Source organism: Pelodiscus sinensis, chromosome 1, assembly GCF_052426305.1.
Source record: "Pelodiscus sinensis isolate ZL-2025 chromosome 1, ASM5242630v1, whole genome shotgun sequence".
Classification (NCBI taxonomy): domain Eukaryota; kingdom Metazoa; phylum Chordata; order Testudines; family Trionychidae; genus Pelodiscus; species Pelodiscus sinensis.
Window position 1 is genome coordinate 148183181 of NC_143052.1, and position 12757 is coordinate 148195937.

Genomic DNA, 12757 nt, shown 5'->3' on the forward strand with positions numbered 1-12757 from the left:
CTAAGGATAGCCTTGGTTATAAGTACTGTTATTGCCTGGTTGGTGACTGACCCAAATTCTCTCTGTGTCGCTAGAGTGTGTTTTAACCTTTACACCCACAACTAGTAAAAAGAGCTCTTGAAATGCAAAATAATGTGAAATCAAAGTGATTTCGATTTTTTTTTCTTCCAGAGCGTCCTCCACCACCAGTATTAAACTGCAGCATCTCTAATGATCGGATTAAAATACTGTGTACGAAAAATTTCTCAAAGGATGTGCTCTACAGTTGGTATCTTGATGGCCAAATAGTGAATGATGTTAGTAGTGCTGTTTACGAATCTGAAAAGATTCCAGAGTCTTCCAAGACAATGGAGTGTGCCATTTCAGTCTCCAAGACACAAATCAGGAGTGCGATCTCTCTGAGCACATGCTTCCAAGAACGTGAGTATGTGGGTCGAAAGGGCTGTATAACAATAAGAGGGGACAGGGGTCTGTGCGGCGAAACAAGATGTTCATTTGGACTCCAGACTTCCTTTTGATGTCTCGGGAAATAAAGTGTAGAGCGTAAAAGGGAACAAACTGCCAAAGTCATTGTAGCAGAATCGGCACGGTAATAAAAGTGAATTTGGAGCTAGTGGAAGGTGCTATAAAGGCCATTACACAGAACTTATCCTGCAGGGATAGCAGTAGTCAGGGGGGCTGACAGAATTGCCAGGACCCTGGCATGAAGTTGGGGGCTGGGCAGAAGGCGATAGCTCAGTGTTCCCATAAGGGGTGGGGCTTGGGGCAATCATCTGTCAGCACCTCCTGGACCACGCCATGGCCCCTCTTCCCCAACCAGCCCTTAGCTCTCCCTGGAGTGTGCCACGGGGGGTTCCAGCAATGATTTAAAGGGCCTGGGGCTCCGGCTGCTGCTGCAGTCGCAGCAGTGATGGTTGGGAACCACGGGCCCTTTTGAATTGCTGGGCCCCAGGGCAGTTACCTTCTTTGCCCCCCTCCTTCCCTGGCAGCATTGTAAGCTGTCAGCGGTTCCTTGGAATGAAGTTCTAAGGGAGACGGGGGAGCTCTGTCTCTATGGACAGAGTAAACCTTGGCCTCGCTGCTGAACCTTCCAATGTGGGGATTTATCAATGTCAGTTCTTGTGCTGTGGCACCTGCTACGTAAGAAGTGGACTGAGTCTTATCCAATCATTTCACATAATCCACCAATCAGAGGCTAATAAATTCAATCGCTAGTGACGATCTTGATTTGGCCCTGGTAGTTTAGCAGATGGGGGGGTGAAAATATTTTCTCTCCTTACTGTGTCAGCCAATTCTGTGTTTTAATGAACTTGTGTAACTCATGGCCACAGAAAGCCACGTAGAAAGGCTTGCCTACACTACAGAGGCACAGAGACGGTGCTGCAGCTATGCTGTGTTACGTAGACATTTGCTGCAGCAGTGGAAGAGTGTTCCTGTTGCTGTAGTAAACCCATCCCCACAAGAGGTGGTTGTTAGGTCGGTGGACTCAGATCAGCTCAACTCTGTTTTTCAGGGCTGTTGACCAGGATTAGACATTTGTACAAATAAAAATAATATCTATGCTGCTATTGGGTAGAATAAAAAAAAGTCTATAGAACATAACTACTCCTGCTTTAGGGGCATTAGCCAATTGACTGACAAGAGGTAGGAAAAAACTTCCGCAGTGGGCAGGTTATTCCATGGCTGTCTAATATTGATTTTTGTCCCTTCCTCTGAAGCATCAGGAACAAGCCATTGTGAAAGACAGCAGGCTGGACAGTGTGTTGTGATCTGGAATGGCAGTTCCTATGTTAAAAATAAAAACTCTTGTTAGCTTTCTAAAGACAGGAAGCCGTTAAAATATCGAAAGTATGTTATAACAGGCCATCATTGGGCCAAAGTCAACCCTGATGTAATTCCATTGGCGCTATTGGGGGTGGCGCCAGGGACTGAATTTGGCCCAATGTTTTCAAATTATTCCCCTCCCCCCCCCCCTTTTTTTTTTTTTTTTTTTTTTTTTTAAAAAGGGTGTTATTTTGATGTGCATCTTTGTGAACTTTTACCTTTATTGAAGTTGTTTACAGCACACTAAATGTTTATTAGCTATTTTTTTTTATTTCTTCTAGCTGCCGTTAGTCCTTCAAGAGGAAGAGGTGCTTTAATCGCCATTTTTGTTCTTCTTGTGATAGTTGGAGGCGTACTGCTCTGTTGGTGGAAACGAGGTATGGAATGCTTTGTTTGCATTGGCTGTGTGATTATGTGGCATTCCAAGTTTCAGTAGGGTGAATATAAGCTTATGTGCATTACAGTACATTTTATTTTTTAATCAATAAGTGTGGCTTATTATTTCTCTAGGGGGTAGAAGACTTGAGAAAAAATTTACTTTAGCTTCCTCAGAGCTAATTCCTGGGCTCTGTTTACACCCCACTACAGACACTTCCTGACAAAGAGTGCTGTGCGTGCCTGCATACGCAATTCCTCTGGAGCTTCTGCTTTTCCAGAATCTGCTGTCACTCTGTGTCCTGTCTGCATGTGTGTTTGGGAAGTCTATGTAGATCTACATGCTTTTGTCATGTCTTGGCCCTTTATTGTCCCTCCAGGTGCCTGTGTGTGGGCAGGGGGCCTCCGTGGAGCCTCTTGTGCAAAGTGATTTTACTGCTTTTGCTACTGGTTAGATATTACATGTCTGTAGCAGGAAAGGCAGAATTTGGCCATTAGCTGCCCCTTATGCCTCCTTTGACTTCCCCCGCCATGCATGCCCACTGATTTTCTTTTTCATAACCCATGTGGCTAATGCAGAAACTCTTGCTTCATCTGCCATTTGCTCCTAGGGCAGCCAAAGTGAGAGAGACACGACAATAGAAAGGAAAACTTGTAAGTCTGTGTGGTGTGCTTCATGCTTCTCTCCTGCCAGCTGCCCAGGGAATTGATGTGATGATGGCCTTTTCCACCACTCTTGAGACCCAGGCAGTGGTAGCTCTAAAGAGGAGACGCAGGAATTTCAGGCTGCCTCTGTGAATCTCTCTCTATGCCAACTACTTTTCAGTTAATACTATGGGCTGAGTTCTGGCTTGGAAAAGAGATGCCCATTCCTGCATGGCCCCCCAGAAGCAAGCTCAGACATAGTGTCAGTACCAGAGTTCGGTGGGACTGCAGCATGCAGAGGCGCTTCGGTCCTGAGCTCATTGGCTGCAAAAGCAGCACTCACCTCTGTTCTCATTCTGTCTGACAATGGCCTCAACAGGGGGCACTGTCTATGCCTCTTATCCTAGGAGGAATCATATGGTCAGTGAGTGTTTTGGAGCAGGAGGTCTAGGTATGGCCCAGCCCTCGCTCTGCAAATATGTCCATGTATATTACTGATGGACGCTCTCTTGTGGGCCCTTTCTCATAACAAACCTGGAATCCCCATGGAGACGTCTCTGTGTTTGCTAGCTGGAGAGTTAAGGCAGGTATCATTTACCTGATGCGCCTGTTGAACTATATTTTGTCTGGTGTGTCCTTGTTGAACCCGAATTTGCCCTCCTGTATGTGTCTGTCTCGTTTATAGCCTCATTACCACCACCCTGCAAAAGTAGAAATGTGAGCTCTTTGGGGCAAGGCTTGTCTTGTTCTATGTTTGTATAATACCTAGCACTATGGGATCTTGCCCCACGACTAGGCCTCTAGGCTCTGCAGTAATGTGAATAATGATAACAAATGACACATCCGCTTTCTTTCTTTTCCTTAAGATTGGCTTAGAGGAATTTTCGGAAGAACACCCACAATGCATTCAGGTAAATGTTACGCTAAATTTATGGGATCGTTATACACAGTGTGCAGCTCTTCATAACTGAGGCTTCACAACAGTATTCTGTCTGAAAACAGAATGTGTTGATGCACTCTTGGGAGTTACTTTCTGGACCCTTTGGCTCTTACAAAGAGCATGGAGAGAGAACATAAGAAAGCCTTACTGGGTCAGACCAAAGATCCATGTAGCCCACTATCCTTTCTTCTGCCAGGTGCCCCAGAGGGAATGAACGAAACCGGTAATCAAGTGATTCCTCCCCTGTCATCCATTCCCAGTTTCTGACAAACGGAGGCTACGGACATCATCCCTGCCCATCCTGGCTTATAGTCATTAATGGGCCTAACCTCCATGAATTTTTCTATTTCTTTTTTGAACTCTGTTAAAGTCTTGGCCTTCACAGTGTCCTCTGACAAGGAGTTCCACAGGTCAACCGTGTGTTATGTGAAGAAATTCTTCCTTTTGTTTCTTTTAAATCTGCTACCTATTAATTTCATTTGATGACCCCTAGTTCTTGTGTTATGGGAACAAGTAAATAACTTTTGCATATTTACTTTCTTCACATGGTCATGACTTATATCATATCTCCCCCCACCCCCCACCTTAGTCTCCTCTTTAATAAAACTGGGACTTGTCAGATTAAAAATCTCTCCTCAAATGGTAGCTCTTCCAAACCCCTAATCATTTTTGTTGCCTTTTTCTGAATTTTTTCCAGTGCCAAGAAATCTTTTTTTCAAATGAGGCAACCACATCTGTACTCAATATTCAAGATGTGGGCGTACCATGGATTTATATAGAAGCAATAAGATATTCCCTGCCTTATTCTCTATCCATTTTTTAATGATTCCTAGCATTCTGTTTGCTTTTTTGATGGCTGCTGCACATTGAGTACATGTTTTCAGAGAACTATCCATAATGACTCCAAGATCTCTTTCTTGGTGGTAATAGGCAGCTAATTTAGTCCCCATCATTTTATACATATAGTTGGGATTATGTTAACCAATATGCATTACTTTGCATTTATCACCATTAAAATTCATTAGCATTTTGTTCCCCAGTCTTTTAGTTTTGTGAGATCCTCTTGAAGCTCTTTACAGTCTACTTTGGACTTTAACTATCTTGAGCAGTTTAGTATCATCTGCAAATTTTCCCCCTCACTGTTTACTGCATTTTCCAGATCATTTATGAATATGTTGAATAGGAGTTGGTCTCAGTACAGGTCCCTGCCAGGCACCACTAGTTAATTCTCTCCACTCCGACCATTTATTTCTCTACTTTGTTTCCTACCTTTTAACCAGTTGCCAATCCATGAGATCTTTGGTGAAGGATCTTGTCAAAGGCTTTCTGGAAATCTAAGTACACTATACCTACCGGATCCCCCTTGTCCACATGTTTGTTGACCCCCCTCAAAGAATTCTAGTAGATCAGTAAAGCATGATTTCCCTTTACAGAAACCATGTTGACTTCTTCTTCTCTCTCCTCCCCCCCAACAAATTATGTTCACCTATGTGTCTGACAATTCTATTCTTTACTATAGTTTCAATTAATTTGCCTGGTACTGACGTTAAACTTACCAGTCTGTAATTGCCAATTGTATAGAACCCTTTTTGACATCACATTAGCTATCTTCCAGCCATCAAGTACAGAAAATGATTTAAAGGATAAACCAGTTAGCAGTTCCACAATTTCACATTTGAGTTCTTTCAGAACTTTTGGATGAATGCCATCCTGTCCTGGTGACTTACTGTTTAGTTTGTCAGTTTATTCCAAAACCTCCTCTAATGATACCTCAATCTGGGACAGTTCCTCAGATTTATCACCTAAAAGGAATAGCTCACATTTGGTAATCTCCTTAACATCCTCAGCTTTGAAGACTGATGCAAAGAATTTATGTAGGCTATGTCTACACTGCAGCATTATTTTGGAATAACTGGCGTTATTCCGAAATAACATAGTTTGCGTCTACACAACAAGCAGTTATTTTGACATAATGTTGAAATAATGTTGAGCTGGAGGACTGCTTACTCCAAATCCTGTAACTCTTAATTTTACAAGAAGTAAGGGAAGTCAAAGGAAGAGTGCCTTTTCTCGGACTTCCTGCTGTGTAGACCGCTCCAAGAGCCGAAATAAGATTGCCTTAGGCTACACAATTGATGTAGCTCAAGTTGCGTAGCTGATTTTGGCTTTAGCCCTGCTGTGTAGACGTGCCCTTAGTTTCCTCACAATGACCTTATTGTCTTTGAATGCTCCTTTAGCATCTCAGTCGTCCAGAGGCCCCACTGGTTGTTTAGCAGGCTTCCTGCTTCTGATGTACTTAAAAGTATTTTGCTATTACTTTTTGAGTTTTTGGCTAGATGTTCTTCAAATTGCTTTTTGGCCTTCCTAATTATATTTTTACATCTAATTTGGCAGAGTTTATGCTCTTTTCTATTTTCCTCACTAAAATTTAATTTCCCCATTTTAAACAATGGCTTTTTATCTCTTACTGCTTCTTTTATTTGGCTGTTAAGCCATAAAAGCACTTTTTTGGTTCTTTTACTGTGTTTTTTTAATCTGTGGTATGCATTTAAGTTGAGTGTTTATTATGGTGTCTTGAAAAGTTTCCCTGCAGTGATTTTACTTTTGACATTGTACCTTTTAATTTCTGTTTAACCTCATTTTTGTGAGTTTTCCCCTTCTGAAATTTAATGCCACAGTGTTGGGCTGCTGTGGAATTTTTCCTGCCAGAGGAATGTTAAATTTAATTATATTATGGTCGCTATTTCCAAGTGGTCACCTCTTGGACCAGATCCTGCGCTTCACTTAGGACTAAATGAAAAATTGCCTCTTCCCATGTAGGTTCAAGAAGCAGTCATTTAAGGTATCAAGAAACTGTATCTCTTCATCCCATCCATACAGAAGAAAAGACAAGATCCAGAACAGAACCACCATCTCTTACCTATCCATCTCTGCCTCAAGAAGCTTGAGTAAAAAACTGGATCTTGTTCCAATAAACTTTAGGTGCTGTCAGACCAGTTGAAGGGAATGTCAAAGCCAAACGCCCTTCACTGAGAACAAGCTGTCTCCTCCCCAGATAATTAAAATCTAAGGACCGTTAATTTAGGTGCACTAGCTGATCTCAAATGCCATGATGGTTCACAGAAAGAGGCACTGATGTTGGGCAGCAGCAGCAGTTTCAGTTGGAGCTGGAGCCTTGTGGCAGGCAGAAGGCAGAAGATTAAACTAGATGGGTTTATGAAGGGGATGGTTTGATGAAATAACATGATCTTGGTAACCAATTGACCATTCATTATCAGTGGGAAATAGGTCAATGGAGGGATGACAGGAGTTACTATAGAGAACTTTCTGGGTGTGTGGCTGGTGAGTCTTGCCTACATGCTCAGGGTTCAGCTGATCGCCATATTTGGGGTTGGGAAGGAATTTTCCTCCAGGGTAGATTGGCAGAAGCCCTGGAGGTTTTTCGCCTTCCTCTGTAGCATGGGGTACAGATCACAGCTGGAGGGTTCTCTGCATCTTGGGTTCTTCAAAGTATTTGAAGGCTTCAATATCTGAGATATAGGTGAGAGGATTATTCTAGGAGGGGTGGGTGAGATTCTGTGGCCTGCACTGTGCAGGGGATCAGACTAGATGATCATAATGGTCCCTTCTGACCTTAAAATCTATGAGAAGGCAGACCTGTGGCGGGCAGGCACCCGCCAGTGAGCTTCAAGTCTGGGCGATGCGCGCCGCCAGCTGCAGTGGAGCAGGCAGTGCTCCTGGGGGCTGGGAAGGTGCCTGCCGGCCAGCAGTGCCCAACTCAAGGGTGGGGCAGGGCGCGGGACAGCCCGTGGGCCAGGAGAGGCAGGCACTGACCCGCTGTGCCAGGGGCTCATGGGGAACTTCCCTACCTGTCCCCAAGGGAGCAGCCCGGCAATGGCACGAGACGAGTGGGTCTGGGAGGCTCACGTGGACCTGTGTGGCTGGCAGGGGGCTGTGCTTGTGGGCACACTGATGTGGCCATGTAATGGGCTTCTAGGAAGGCAGGCAAGCAGCCAGGCAAACAGAAAGCGATGGAGGAACTCAAACCAGCCACAGAGAGCAGGAAAAGATTGGAAAGGGGTACAAGCTGCAGACCTTATATGGAAGAAGATGGGCCAATCCCCTAAGGACACAGCTGCATAAAGAAAGGGTGGAGGTGATAGGAGAGAGACAGTGGAGGCTGCTACTGATGCTCCAGCATTTTGATCAGGATGATTTGGGGGCTGCTTTGCCAGGAGGAGAAATGTGGTCAGGGCCTCTCCTAAGGGAAGAGGGTGGGAGTTTAGCTAACATTGCTGCAGCGGTCCCCTGGGGCTGATAGGTCATCATGCCACAGGCTGTGGGCTGCGGCTTTGTCCCCAAATATCTTGAGTGAGAAGAGGTGGGTTTTGGCAAACTTTCTTGCTTTGTTTTATTTTCTTTCTAGCTTGAATAAGGTGGGGGTTTTTTTCTTCAGACTAAAGAAACTTTGATGCCAGGGTTAAATCACATCTGCAGCAGAAATGCAAAATTGCAGATTGTGGAACAAATACAGAGTACACTGGCACTTAAGGTCAGCCATAATAATAATGATGAGTGAATGAAAGTTCAGATTTAAGAGCTCCCTTTATTCTTTGTGACTGGGAAAGGGCTGTTTAAGTGTTTTTTCTTCCATAATAGATAAATATAATGTTAGTAACTGGTGGGCACAATGGTGGCTCTGGCTCTGGCTGGGGCCACTGGAGCAGCTGCCACCTAAGGAAAGGCCAGAGCCACATGGTGGCTGCCATTTGTGGAGGAGATACTCACACCTTCTATGCGTTTTCTGACTGTGGTTGGGTGCAGTTCACTGCCTATGGGGAAGGCAGAACCTCCAGGACTTGGGTTGTTAGAGCTTTAGTCAGGTCTCTTGCTGAGATGCTACAAGCAGCTCATGATTCAAGCCTGTGGTGCTGCATCATGGATCCTGAAGGGCTACTGGAGTTGAGTCAGGAGAGCAGCAGTGAACTGAGGTCTTGATGTATCAGCAGGTCTGGAATGGCCAAGGTCTTGTCCTCCCAAACAACAGCAGCGTCTTGTGTGATGTTGGCTGCTGCAGTGCCCATCCAAAGGGAAAGCCACAGTATTGGCATTGATTTGAGAGAGCCTCTAACAAAGTTCATGTCTTAGGTGACCTTGCTCTCCACACTATGATGACTCTTGTGGGCTTTGCTGGAATCTCCTGGGTGGCATGTCTGCCATAGGCCTCTGTCACGAGATTTTGGCTCCACACACGAGTCTGGGCACTTTGGATCCTCTTTGGTGACCAAGGAGTGAAAGTTACTCCTTTGTTAGGATCCGACTATTACCACATGCAGCTTATGGTCACGGCTAATCCACGTTCCCTTCAAATCCAGCAGAGGCTGATGGACCCTACTAAGTTTCAGGTTTTTCTACAGGAGAATGCTCTATGACAACTGGCTCACTATAGTAATGTGCCAATGATCACTTTGTATCCTTACACATTAGTACTGAGTCTCCTAAGCTTCCTTTTTCTTTGCATCATCTGCCTGGATCATCTTGGTGTACATGTGACCTACATCAGATAAAATGTATGAGGGAGGTATAAGAACCTCAGGGACAGAAACTGTGCACTCTCCCATTGCATCACTGAGAATTTCTGTGCTGCCGGGTTGAGACTAGAATGGGGATAGAGAGCATTTTCTCAACCCTCACATTCATCTGGGTGTAACTGTTCCAGGTGGTTGCAGCCTGGTGATTCCTGATTGCCTGTACTAGGATGCAGTGACAAATTTCCTATTAACCAACAATCAAGTTTGATTGGATTCACACAGGGTGGGTTGCTGTCAGGGGACAAATCTGTGTCTGGGGAGAAAGTTGCTTCTGAGCTCAGCTTCTCATCTGGGAAATGGAGACAGTTATGTCTTACCTCAGAGATGTATTGCAAGGCTAAAGCCCTATTTATGAAGCAATCAGTTATTACAGTGATAAGCACATGACTAAATGGACACCCATGCCTCTTTCTGTAAACCATCATGGCATTTGAGTTCAGCTAGTGCACCTAAATTAGCAGTCCTTAGATTTTAATTATCTGGGGAGGGGGCAGCTTGTTCTCAGTGAAGGGCATTCGGCTTTGACATTCCCTTCAACTGGCCTCCCAGTGCCTAAAATTTACTGGAACAAGATCCAGTTTTTTACTCAAGCGTCTTGAGACTGAGGTGGAGGTTTTGTTCTGGATCTTGTCTTTTTCATCTGTATTAATACAATGTTTTACTGAATTATAAGTCTGCTCCTTGAGGAGTGTAATTGGTTTCATATTGTGATTGGAAGTTAAATAACTCTTGATTTGAGGGTTTTTTTTGGCATGTTAAGCTGATGCTTGTTGGGAGTTTCATGTTCATACAAGTTTTTACTTCAGGGCTGTGTCTAGACTGGCCAGTTTTTCCAGAAAATCAGCTGCTTTTCCAGAAAAACTTGCCAGCTGTCTACACGGGCCGCTCGAATTTCCGCAAAAGCACTGACTTCCTACTGTAAGAAATCAGTGCTTTTTGCGGAAATACTATGCTGCTCCCGTTCGGACAAAAGTCCCAGTGTAGACAGCTGAGATTTGTTTTCCGCAAAAAAGCCCCAATCGCGAAAATGGCGATCGAGGCTTTTTTGCGCAAAAGTGCATTTAGATTGGCCACGGACACTTTTCCGCAAAAAGTGCTTTTGCGGAAAAGCGTCCGTGCCAATCTAGACGCTCTTTTCCGAAAATGCTTTTAATGGAAAACTTTTCCGTTAAAAGCATTTCCGGAAAATCATGCCAGTCAGCCTATTTGTTTAGCTGACTGTAAGATTGGACAAGAGCATCTTAACGATGCCTCATGCCAAGAAGAAAGTGGCGAAAAGGAAGGTAAGAGGGCGGACATATAATATATTTGTGCTGGCCACATTGCTGCTGTTTATGGTCAATTAGCATTTCCAGTCCACATCCTTCCATCTTGGGATTTGTAAGTCATTTGTAAAAACTGCTTCAGGCTGAGACTTGGCATACAAAGGGCCTCATCTGCCTTGTGTCACAGTTGACTTCATTGTAAGTGGGTTCAGTCCTGACGTCTCAGCTAAGGAGCAAATAAAGCAGGGATGGCCAACCCGTGACTCGCGAGCCGCATACAGCTCTTCTCCTCCCAAAAGTGCGACTCACGAAACCGCCCCTGTGCGCCTCCCCCCATGGCCCTTGGCTCCGCTGTGGTCACTGACTCTGCCCCCAAGATGAACGCCGCTCTGATGCTACCTGCAGGGACAACGGAGGTAGTGCGGGCTTCCTGCGGGAGGGGGGTGGGGGGGGTGAGTTCTGCAGCTCGGTGCCAGGTCCCGGAAGTATGCGGGATGCTCTGACCCCCCCCCCCCCCCCAACAGCCAGTGCAGTACCTAAAATGCTGGTACATCGCATGGTGACACACAATGTTTTTCTACCAGTGCAACACATTTGTTTAAACAACTTAATTGTAGCCGGGCGGGCAATGAAAATTTTTGGTGCAAAAAGTACAAAAATAACAAAGCGCTGTGAAACTTAAAACAAAAATTCAGGTTTCTGGTTGCGGAGAGGGAAGTGGCCTGTTGCTCACGAAGGCAATGAGGGGACGGGAGCATGAAGCTGAGTGCTGGTGAAGTTGCATGTGGGGACCTGGAGAGGAGGTTGGGAAGCAAATTTCTGGCACTGGAAGGGACAAAAAGTCAGTTCTGCAGGAGACGCCTGCCATGCAGTGCCGCAGTCTCTTTGATTTCTGTGCTGTGAGGGTTGGCGTGGTTACTTGCTGTTGTGCTTCTGCTCCGGGTGTACAGGGCAATTCTGGAGCTACTCTGCTCTGTTAGTCTGGGGCTTTTACCGCCTATTTTGCCAGTGGAACTAAAGCAGTTGTTCCCAGCCTTGTCAGAGTTCTGTGCCCTGTTCAGGAGTCTGATCTGTTAATTGCACTTCACAACTACTTGCATAAAAAAATCAGAAATTATAGAAACGTCACACACGTCATTATTGAAAAATTGCTTCCTCCTTTTGTTTGTATGAAATCTTACTTTGAACTCATTGCTTTAGTGCTTTGTATGTAGCCTGTTGTAAAACTAGGCAAATATCTATGAGAGTTGATGTAGCCCCTAGAAAACTCCCTGTTCCCCAAAGGCTTCTGCGGTCTCTGACCTAGGGGCATTCTGCGTGGTGGGGCTATCCAGGCATCACAGCCCTAGGCTCCCAGCTGTAAATTGTACGTTGAATGTAAATATATAATCCTAACAGCTCCCTTTGTCTAATTTGTTTAATATAAGCTGGGCAGGAAATGGCGAAGTGAAGCAGCGATGCTCCAGAGCATTTCTGGGCACTGAAAAGTAGGAAAGGGTTCATTAATTCCAGCTGGTGACCTGGGTAGAAATCAGGGTAGCCATGTAAAGTGCTAGTGTTCTGTACTCCTGAAGCTTATCTCATTCTCTTTCCCCCTTTCAGGTGAAGGAGCCAAGGGGAATCAGCCTGATCAGAGCAGAAGTGAAGATGATAAAGGTGTGTGTGTGGGGGGGGGGGGCTCTCAAATTTGGCCAGAACCAAGGCATGGGAGGGAGTGAAAGTCCAGCCAAAAGGAGAAGCCTGTGGTCATTCCAATAGAAACACCGTCATTGACAAAGAGTGGAATGGGATGAAAGTCACGTGTTGCAAAGCAGAGTGGGGAGTGGGAGGGAGGCTTTGGGTTAGATCCCTAAAGGGGCTAAGGTACCTACAATTAGGCTTTAGGAACCTAAATCCTGTTTTGAGGTGCCACTGTCTCTGAGCATGCCTAACTCCACACAGGATGTGTGTGGGATTGATGTGGTAATGTTCTTCCTGATGACCTCTAGCCCAGTGGTTTAGGTATGCACCCTGTATGTGGGAGACCCTGGTTCATTATCTGCCTCTGCCTGCTGCCTTTAGGTGTCCTAATTAGAAGAGGGGTTCCCCACTGTGAATTGCAAGCAGGGAAAAGCAGC

At 45.1% G+C, this 12757-nt stretch overlaps 1 protein-coding gene across 3 annotated transcripts in view; it reads left to right on the forward strand.

The window, feature by feature from the left end:
* The window catches only part of CD58 (CD58 molecule), a 67327-nt gene that overhangs the window by 30877 nt on the left and 23693 nt on the right, over nucleotides 1-12757 (forward strand). For all 3 annotated transcript variants that reach the window (XM_075905602.2, XM_075905592.2, XM_075905610.2), the window contains exons 3-6: nucleotides 172-420; nucleotides 2106-2201; nucleotides 3711-3755; nucleotides 12243-12296. In XM_075905602.2, coding sequence (XP_075761717.2) covers nucleotides 172-420; nucleotides 2106-2201; nucleotides 3711-3755; nucleotides 12243-12296 — 444 coding nt within the window. The remainder of the gene's footprint in view (nucleotides 1-171; nucleotides 421-2105; nucleotides 2202-3710; nucleotides 3756-12242; nucleotides 12297-12757) is intronic.